This window comes from Alosa pseudoharengus, unplaced genomic scaffold, assembly GCF_046254945.1.
Source record: "Alosa pseudoharengus isolate Yale_2024_CS ecotype anadromous, Long Island Sound unplaced genomic scaffold, YU_APseudo_1.1 YU_APseudo_1.1_scf_10, whole genome shotgun sequence".
In the NCBI taxonomy this organism is placed as follows: Eukaryota; Metazoa; Chordata; class Actinopteri; order Clupeiformes; family Clupeidae; genus Alosa; species Alosa pseudoharengus.
In genome coordinates, this window is record NW_027468565.1 from 30554733 (window position 1) to 30565800 (window position 11068).

General features: G+C 43.3%; 1 protein-coding gene across 1 annotated transcript in view; it reads left to right on the plus strand.

The window, feature by feature from the left end:
• The first annotated feature begins 1184 nt into the window (after positions 1 to 1184).
• The window catches only part of zcchc14 (zinc finger, CCHC domain containing 14), a 29189-nt gene continuing 19305 nt past the window's right edge, over positions 1185 to 11068 (plus strand). Inside the window, exons 1-2 of the mRNA XM_076269845.1 lie at positions 1185 to 2578; positions 8678 to 8810. Coding sequence (XP_076125960.1) covers positions 1952 to 2578; positions 8678 to 8810 — 760 coding nt within the window. The 5' untranslated portion in view covers positions 1185 to 1951. The remainder of the gene's footprint in view (positions 2579 to 8677; positions 8811 to 11068) is intronic.

Here is an 11068-nt window from a genome sequence, read left to right on the forward strand (position 1 = left end):
GCTTTAAGTGGTACTGCACAGGAATGTAGGCTACTCACAGTCAGTTGTATAGGCCTACTGCATTTGTTTTGCCACTATGATTGACTTTCTGCATGTTGAGGGTTGTTGGTATTGTGTGTGAAATGTCCTGAGGCTGTGGTCAGAGTTGATGGCAAATGTATTTAATTTAAACCAGCCAATATCCAGCCATGTTACTTCTCCCGCTTGGCTTTTCTATTTTTTTAGATGTTCTCAGGGGGAAACAGAGGATTTCCCATGGAAGAGTGACTTCACTCAAGCACTCAGACTTCAAGTTTATGTTAGGTCAAAATTGATAAGCTTAGCCAGGCTGATAAACATCTCATAGACTGAGATAATGAGCTTTAAATAGGAAAACAACCTTGTATGCAATTGCATTTGGTACAGTTCAAAAGCAAAATCTTGATGAGCCAACCTAACTCAAGATCTTATCTTATAAATCTGTGAGAACCCTGAAGCAACACCAGTGTTGTGTGCACTGTGTATGAGGGGATTTCTGACAAATCCCTGCAGCAGAAAGTCTATGAGATTTTCTCAAAAGTTAATAACAGTAAATATGTTGTGTTGTGGAAATTGAGTAACAGAAGGTTGCCGTGCTGTCAGTTTACACGTGGTGTGCGTGCAAGCTAGATTGGAATGGCTGATGTTTGGACATTGGATGTGTCTGAGATCACACCTTAGCTTGGTGCATAGTACAGTAAAAGGTCCAAACAGCACATTCACTGCGCGCTGGCGCCACCGATGGCAGGGTTGACGTCATTATTACAATTCCAGAGTTCAGCATTCTCTGCAGGCCAACGAAGTTACACAGTCCATTCAAAACGTCTTTCCAGAATCATTAAAAACACGTTACTGTAAATGCAACCATAACAAGGTGACTATAAGCCAATACCTTACAATAGACTAAAATTATGTGTGCTGGGTTCTTTAAAATAAAAAGCATACTTACTTAACTGTATAAATCAGAACGAACTGTAAGCGCATGGAAGAAAGTTGTGCTCTGTGGATACTCTACGGGCCAATCCGTGACGCTCATGATGTGACGGACATGTAGCGCACCTAATGGAAAACGAGAAAGTGGGCTGGATGACTGTGGAGTTTGGGATAGAAGTACACAGCTGTTTCGCTCGGTTTCAAGGCACGAGCACCAGGAGATGACAGGAAACGTGTGTTTTTCATTGTCCTGGACCTCGCAGATTTCTCGGAGAAGAGGGAGAAGACTGACTCCATTTGCTCAAGAAAAAAGTTGATCGTCACCAGGTTTTTCAGAGTAGGCAATGGGAACAAACTTCTATTAGGCAGCAAAACTATAAGCCTTCAGTGGAGTTTACATATGAGGTTGTTTATTGGCCGACGCTCCCTCATCTTACTAATGCCATGCCACGGATTTCATCTGGGAAAATCTTTAATGGCGAGCAACAAAGAGTGAAAACATTTTGGACGGCGAGGGGAAGACTGGACAGCAACGTAATTACTCTTGGACAGAAATGCTTTTCAACATTTAACATTTTTGTCGCAGGACGGTAGGCTACATGGTGTGTTCCATAACCAACTGACGTGGGGCTCTCGGGGGGCTGGCCGAGAAAGGAGATCTGGCTGAGGGGGCTACGCGCACACAGGCTACACATACACACACACAAACACACACAAACGCTGTCAAACACCCACGCTTTATTTGACTAGAATATCTTTTGAATATTAAACAAACCACACGCTACTAAGCTATGGTACAACGGGTGCTAGACCTAAGTGACACAATAGGTTGTTATGCAGGCTTACATATTTACAAATTAAGGTGCTCCATCCACAGTGTCCGATTGTTGTTAAAAAGTAGCCCAGCAGAGCAACTGTGACAACTCAGACGTGTTACGTTATACGACATAGTTTTCACTGGAATGGAAGTATTGGAATTTTATTGAGCGTTCGTAGTTCAATGACAGCCTTAAAGATGGTTGAGACGCGGAGCTCCCTTCAGAGGGAAGGGGTCTACCGCTGGTTCTCCGTCCTGAGCTCGGCACAAAGGGCCGAGTTCCTGTGCGGGCTCTTGGATCTTTGTGTCCCTATTGAGCTGCGTTTCCTCGGTTCCTGTCTTGAGGACTTGGCCCGTAAGGACTACCACTCCCTCCGGGACGCCGAGATCAAAGCCAACAACCCGGCGGACCTCGCGAACCTGACCAACATCACGGACGAGGTGGTGAGGAGCAAATTACTTATTTCCCTCGCGCTGCTCAGCTCGGATAACAGGGAGGCGGCTGGGGTACTTTTTCGTACTCTGACACATATCGACACCATCATCAACAACTATGGACTACAGCTTAACGACGGCCAGACAGGCGAACAGTTCCTCTTGCTCTTCACCATGGCTTCCAACCATCCTGCTTTCAGCTTTCATCAGAAACAGGTGCTGCGCCACGAGCTCACACAGATCCAGGAGATCCTGCAGCTGACCGGTGGCGAGCAACAGCACGCGACTCCACTCACCCAGGCCTGCACCGTGCCCACGTGTATAACCGCGCCTTCCATCAACTCCTGTCACTCTGGCTGTGCATGCGCCAGCACGGTAGGTGCTTTACAGTATGCGTATTTACGTATCGGGTGTCGGCCAGAGTTCATCCGTTCCCTCACCACTAACTCACCTGTGGTTCCCAAAAACCTCTCAACTTAACTCATAAGGGAACGTCTCTATGCGCGTTACTACACAGTATTCTAAAGCAGTTTAACGTTATAATCCTAATACACAAGTATCTTCATCGAGGAAAAACACCGTGGGGGGAAGGCGGGTGCTGTTTGTTGGCCTGCACTTGTTAAGGTTAATATTACATGTTAACGTATGGGAAATTACTTGTGTGCTGTGTGCTTTGTTTATATACTAGCTGGTTTCCTACATCAGTCTTATCAGCCCCATGTCCAAACACACACGGCACCACAAGTAGCAAGGGGTACCACTAATGGCTGGGATATCACTGGTCACTGGAGGAAGATCTCCTATAGGGAATGTTTGTGTCAGTTGGGGGAGATTTGCATGCCTGTCAATGCTAGTGTGACTATGGCAGCTTCATTTTGTTTTCCATCATTCACAAAGCATGTTTTCACTTTTATTTGTAGTAGTGAAGAAAAGCAGAGGGAGGGTATTGGTTAATATGTTTTTCAGGCTTAGGACTGAAGACATGACGGAGGCACCTCCTAGTTGCCTACATATAGTATACAATTATGTTGCTTCTTAATATAACACACATAAACAGTAAAAAGTCCTTCCTCAGTGTTAAGTAGTAGTAGGTTTATAAACACCCCTCCCCTACTTATAAGCGTGTAACAACACAATAGCTCTGCTATATCTTGGGTTTCCTCATCCAAACATCCTCGTGATGTGTCCTTACCTGCCCACTTTTGTTGCAGGGTTTGGCCCCTCTCTTAAAAGCAATCCCCCTTCTGTAGCAAAACAGGTACAACTGCTCACTTGTTGCTTGCATTGTTGTGATTTCAGAAGCAAGTTATCCTCAATGCTGGAGCCTGATATTGACTCACCAGTGGCTGTCACTGAAACACAGGTGATTTTGAACTGATGTGGATCCAGATCCACACCAGGGTATTCTGCTGTTTTGGCCTGGCAGCACAAGACCAGCGGCCTGGGTGGCCATCATCCCTGGCCGTTGAGGCATTAACTGGCTGTTGGATAGAAACCAAGCCAAGGATATGAATCCTTTATACAGTAAATTGTTTAATTTGAGTGAGAGAGGGAGTGAATGTGAGTGAGAAGAATAAGTGATGGAACACGGGTTTGTACGCCCCACTCTGAAAACTCAGTGCGTCTGGGTCTCTGGGCTGTCTAGCCAGGCCTAGCTGGTGGCTCAGACTAGTCTCAATTACTGGGTTTCAATTTAGCTTCATAATGCAACATTTCAACATTTTAAATAGGAAGTCCAGGGTGGAAATGATTGGAAGTTGTTTAAAAGTCTAAGAAAAAAAAGCTGGAAGGGGTTGAGTAATGATTCGCATAGGGTATAATGCAACTATGGCAGATGGAAGTAGACATTTATTTTGTGGCGAATTATGTTTTAAGTTTCCGTGACAACCTAAAGTTTTGAACCAACAGCTGTTCACAACTCCTCCCTTTATCAGGGAAAGGGTCCATTTTTAAATCCGCATAACATAATGAATGGAAACAGGCGTGGGCTCACGTTTCCTCTTCAGAGTTTTCATGAACGTGCTTAAAATATGCGAACGCAGCTCAGCTCAGCTCAGCCCTGAGCTCCTCTCCTCCAGCGCCCTGCGGGTACGGATGAAGTCCAAACCTTCCAGCAGTGTCCAGCTGTGACAGCACAGTACACCCTTTTAGCCTGGAGATGATAGAGTACCAGACATGGGTGCCTCAAACAGGCCCGTGTTTGGGGCTTGTTTACTGCTGTGTGTGTGTGTGTGTGTGTGAGAGAAGTCTGCTTCTGTTTTGAAGGTGGAGAGATAGTGTTAGTATGTATGATGTGTCATTTGTTTTTTGTTGCTTCTACAGTGAGAGAAGAGCAGAGCACACACTCACACACACCCACACACATACACACAGACACATGCATGCACGCATAAGCACACATGCACACAGACTCGCAGAGAAGGGGTTCTCTCATGTTTACCTGTGCCTTCTATTCCCACAGGAAGTGACATCACTTCCTGTCATGTCTTCCTGCTCCCAGGGTTGGTTTTGGCCCCCTGCTGTTTGAATGTTAATGATAGAGAACATTGGTTCCTAGGTAGGGGGAGTTACTCTCAGATCAGCCAGTGAAAAATGTGCCCCTCGGTGCACAGTTGGCTGTGTGCATATCTAACGGGCTGGGCTAGAGTGCCATTGGCCGGCCGGTGAGTCTGGTGGGCTCTCCTGGTTTGTGATTGCTCAGAGTAACATTTGGCTTCTTGCCTGTGATTGGCTGTCCTGGTGGAGCTTTTTTATTGGATAGCCAGGTTGGCAGTGGTCCTGGTGAGATGTAGGCTTTTAAACATGTGTCTGCGGGAAAGTCCCGCCTCAGCAGCATCGTGTGTGTGTGTGTGTGTGTGTGTGCTGCTCACACACACTGGGATTGAGTATTTTGTTGGTGTTGGCTGGAGTTGAGCGCAGCTCAGCACATTTCTTCGGGCTGAACTCAGGCATGTGTGTGTGTGTGTGTGTGTTCATGTGTGTGTGTTTTTGAAACTCTCCGGTGAATCATCAGGAAGTGCACACAGCTCGGTGATTCAAAAGCTGAGCTAACCCAAACATGAGTAGTACGCACACACACACACACACACACAAACATCCTACACACATACTTTTCGCCCTCAGTTCAAACTTCTTCCCTTCTGTTGTTATCCACACACATATTGTATACAGACTGGTCCTTTCATTCATCTCTCTCTATCTCCCACCTCTACCTCTCCCTCTTTCTCTCTCTCTCTCTCTCTCACACACACACACACACACACACACACACACACACACACACACACACACACACACACACACACACCCTGAGAGATGTAAATACAGTGAAGATCACATCTCAAGTGTCCTGTGAGAAGCCACAATGCTGCAGTTGTTCGTGTGGTGAATGGGTCCCATCTTGTTATTTCCCTGTGAATTTGTGTTTGTGTGCTTGTGCCTGTTTATAGTGCTACTCTTGTGTGTCCTGTGGGAATCCAAATCAGAGCTGTGTTCAGACAGGAAGTATTAAATAAAATAAAGGTTGCTGAAAGGTTAGCTCTGATCAAACTACTATCACATTTGACTACTTCTAATGGGTTTAGGACACCAAAAACTTGATAGCAATGATATTTAATTAAAGACTTAATTATATTTAATTTGATTAAAGATAGCCTGATATGATATACTGTATGTAATGTCAAATATACACAGGACAGAAGAGGTGTTAAATTCCCACAGTGACAAATCAAGTGAACAACCAAGTGAACCACCAAGCCTATTTAACATTACACAACACAACGCAAGATACAACGACTGGCTGCCGGCAGTGGCAAACGCGCCGCATGTCGTACCCAGGATCGGTGACTTGCGCATACGTATAAATCTATTACACGTATTACACTTAAATGTCAGGAAGTGGAATACCTGTAGCTTCCAGATGGTCACATTTTGTGGGACCACCCACAAGAGTTTGAAGTGAGGGAGATTATTTTAGGGGTAAAAATAGCATATGAAATTTGAAATGAAATTTAACGCACATAATGTTAAGACTTAAGCTCTGGATTCTTTGGACATGTTGGTGCTGGTGTCCTCCATCAGTACTGCAAGCAAAATGTGTCTCTTTGATATTCTTATCCTATAACATATTCAATTTGCTGATGCTTTTATCTACTACCATTTGGGCATTTCTGGTGTGCAATACTGTAATGGAAATGACATGTAAAATACTGCAATCTATGCCAGCCTTAGTTTATAGTTTAGCTATGAAGTAGATGATTTGTCCAGAGCAACTCACAAAACATGAAAATAGAATAAACAGCAATGACAAAAATAGTCTGTCGGCATACTGCAGCAGAAGAGGCAGATGTGAAGATAACATAGTGGCCTTGCTGGTGAATCTGCAGTAATTGTTAACAGAGGTTTGAACTGAGAGCCTGTGTGACTGGACAGAGCGCAGTCAGCATGAATGGAGCATGTGCTCGTCCTTGGAAAGAAACAGAAACACTGAAAAAAAGGTGCAATACTGAACAGAGGAAAAGAAAAGCCCCGGGAGGGATGGAAAATCAGACTGAACGAAAATAGGAACGTTTAGAAATGTGGTATGGAGACATGGAAAGGCTGAACATTGGAAAGCTGGTTTTTGAATCAAAATTCATTACCGTGTTCATTACCAAACTGCTTTGAACTCTGGGTAGATGCCCCAAATCTTGCTCATGAATTGTGATTCATTCCCGTGATTCATTCTGGAACCAAACTCTTCTGAACTCTGTCTAGGTGCCCCAAAGCTGGTTTATGAATTGTGATTCATTCCCGTGATTCATTCTGGAACTGAACTGCTCTCAGAGCTGAAGCCTGACTCCAGCCACCTAATTTGGGTCTGGTCATACTGGGCTATACCGCAGCGTAGAAGACCAGACATAGGCCGATGCTTAGACTGCTACGGGAATATTTGTGGGCAGCCGTGGCCTACTGGTTAGCACTTCGGACCTGTAACCGGAGGGTTGCCGGTTCGAACCCCGACTAGTAGGCACGGCTGAAGTGCCCTTGAGCAAGACACCTAATCTCTCACTGCTCCCCGAGCGTGCTGTTGATGCAGGCAGCTCACTGCGCTGGGATTAGTGTGTGCTTCTCACCTCACTGTGTGTACACTGTGGGCTATGTGTGTTTCACTAATTCACAGATTGGGATAAATGCAGAGACCAAATTTCCCTCACGGGTTCAAAAGAGTATATATATTATACTTATACTTACTTATACTTAAATTGGCTTAGAGTCTTACCTAGAACAACTCACGGGTTGTTTTCAAATATTACGTCTGTGTTTGTGTGTACAGAATAGGGGTGTCACGATTCTTCAAATCCTCGATTCGATGTAATTTTCGATTTTAAAGTCACGATTCGATTCGATTTTCGATCTTTTTTTTGTATATTACTATTAATGCATTTCTTATATGTTATTTACTCTTTTTGGCCTTTTCCTTTTCTGTTTCAGGGGGCTTTTATTTTGAAACCGCTTTTTATTTTGAAACCGTTCCAACCGTGAGGTTGTAATGTAAACAGAACTAACATTAACCTAAAACATGTGAACATAGTGAAATGAAACAACACAGAATGATAATTTGATTGTTTCAGCACACGCCGAAGAGACCCAAGGTTAGTGTTCACGGAATATGTACTTATCAATGTGCATTTTAAGCCTGAAAGTAACTTTGGACTGTAACTAGATCACCTTTTCACTTGCAAGTTGAGTAGGCTAAGTTAGTTTTAATTGACGTGAATGAATGAATACTTCCACACCGGTGATTTCAAAGTAGCAAGAGGGGCTTTGATTTCGGTAGGTTGATGTGTATATTTTAACTGGCTGCAGCCTAAAAAATTAGAGGAGTGTTGACGCTGCAGTTCAATACGTGCGTGTGTGTTTGTGCTTCTTAGCAGCTGGACGTGACATTGGGGGTGTGGCTGCATCGTCGATTCTACTTTTAAGTTCGAAGTTCGAGATTGAGATGTAATTTCGATCGATTTCGAAATAAAATCGAAATCGTGACACCCTTAGTACAGAATAGAATAGATGGAATAGAATAGGTCTTTATTGTCATTGTCACAGGTACAACAACATTTAAAGTGTTCTCCAGTCAGTGCATCCTTCATATATATAGTCTATATATAAAAAAATAAATATAAATAAATACTTTTTAAAAAGAATAAATAATTTAAGTGCTAGTGTTACCTAAAAAATAAACATATAACATCATTAACAGCATACATTGACACACACAGTCATACACACCCAGTCATTGCATAAAAAAGTATGAACACACAGGCATTGTATAAACATTGTGTGTTTTCTTTTTGGAAGGAAAGCATGTGTGCATGCATGTGAGAAATTACTGTTTTTTTGTGAGGTGTCTGTCTAGAAATGTGTATGTGTGTGTGTGTGTCTGTGTGTGTATCCCCATCGTATTTGCCTCATTTGGTTGTGGTCCTTCCGCTGTAGGCTTCACACCGAGAGGTTGCCATGGCTCCGACTGATGAAAGTGTCCCCCCTGACACTCTGGAGGTGACACCTGCAGCACCCCACACCCAGCTGGAGCTACAGGGCAAAGGTCATGAAGGGAAACCCAATAAAGGTATTACAGACACACACACACACACACACACACACACACACACACACACACACTTAACATACTGAATGTTATCAAGAGCTGCTTTCTATTAAAAACATTTACTGTTATGCTTATACTGATATTCTCAAGTCACTTATAAAATCTGTGCTTGTCGTGTTTTCCAGAAGTATATACACACTGCTTTCACTACAAAAGGAAAGTCAGTAAGGATATAACTAGCAACACTTTGAAAGCTTTAGCCATGTTGCCACACCATTAGATCATGCCTATTCATTTCAATTGTAGAGACTTTTTAAGAAATCATTCCTCACAGTATCTATCCAGCTGCAATTGATCAGTGATGCCTGAGTATGTCACAGTGGGCATGGTGAGTTGAGGCTGGTGTGTGGTTAGCATTCTGGTGCATAAAATGGCTCCCGTTCATCACCCAGGTGGTGCTACACACTAGTGATAGTTAGTGAGGTGCCTTGATAAAGTGCTATATAAATGCAAGTTGTTGTTGTTGTTGTTGATATAATAGGACATGGGGAGCTCAGGCTCTTAGACTATGTGGATGGGTAGAGCCCACTGACATAACAGAAGATTGTCTGTCTCCAGGTACAGAGTCATGTTTGTTTGCATAATGTGAGTGTTCATGTGAGAGGCAAAGGTCTTGTTCTGACTTGTCTTGACTAAGAACATTTGAGGAACGATGGAAATACAGCAAGCATGCATGTATGTGTTGTCATGTGTGTGTTTTTGTTTGTGTGTCTTCATCATCTTCGAAACACTTGTATGCTCCAGTGAATATTTGAATTTTTATTATTATTATTTTAAAGTATATTTTGGGGTCTTTTTTTAGTGGAGATAGACAGGAAGTGAAGTGGGAGAGAGACAGGTGGGGGTGGGATGAGGAAATCATTACGGGCACACAAATTACACACATTACATAAGCAAAACAAAGAAACAAGAAAATATCTCAGATCCACTGTTTATTCTAACTTCATTAACAGTGACGTGGTAGCAGAACTTCTACCGTGATAGTGTCACTGCTATGTAATGTTACTGTTGTATGTTATGCTATGCTATGTTATGCTATGTCATGCTATGCTGATTCTGTGCATTTTAGCATAACTGGGATATAGGAGATATAATAGGGATACTAATGTTCAAATAGTATATCTCGAACGGTTAACCAACTGTTCGACTATCCTACACACACCTACCCAAAACCACTCCACACGGGCACACAAACCCAAAACCATTCTACACAGGCACACAGACCCGAAATGTGTATCTGAACGCTGAACAAATGGTCATACATGTGTGTGTGTGGTTGTGTGTGTGTTTATTTGAAGGATGAATATGTAGTCTGTATGTTTGGAATATTCTGTGCTTTAAAGTATGTAAGAATTGTGTGTTTATGTGTGTGTGTGTGTGCGTGTGTGTGTGTGTTAACTCTCTTCTCTATGATGGGTGTGGAATCAAATCTATGAGTGGCAGCTTAAGCTGCCTCTAGGGTGTGTGTGTGTGTGTGGGTGGGTGAATGTTTGTGTGTGTGTGTGTGTGTGTGTATTTGTGACTGCATGCCCTGGTTAAGCTCCCTGGCATCAGGTATGCAGCAGCTGTTACTGCTGAAGGAGGATGTAGAGGTCTGGGCACTGCCCCGTGTGTGTGTGTGTGTGTGTCTGTGTGTGTGTGTGTGAATGAGTGTACAATAGAAAAAGAGGGAGAGTGTGCTGCATTACTCTGCATCTCTTTCCAACATTTCTCCCAGTGACTGTTGAAAGAGAAGTATTTGAGGGTATTGTGTGTGTGTGTGTGTGTGTGTGTGTGATAGAGAGAGAGAGAGAGAGAGGGATATATATAGAGAGAACATAGATTGGTGTTAAACATAAACCTTCACAAAGAGAGTTAATACACACAAGGACACTATAGAGTACCACAATTACCAGAATTCTATCTCTCTTTATGTCCGTTTTGCTTTCCATAATGACAGCACCCAGACAGACCTATCCATTCTAAATCACCTAACTATATAAAAGCCCTCAGCTGCTTCAGTATGTGAGCGTGTGTGTGTGTGTGTGTGTGCGTATGTGTGGTACTCTATTATTTTAGATATATGGGCTTCGGCAGAGTCAATGTAGTATGACTGGCTGTGTGTACTAACACTTTACTGCCTGTGTCAACATGTCTCCTCACCCCTGTCTCACCTCATTCACTCTCTCTCACTTAGTCTCTCACTTTCTCTTCCTACACACACACACACACACACACAC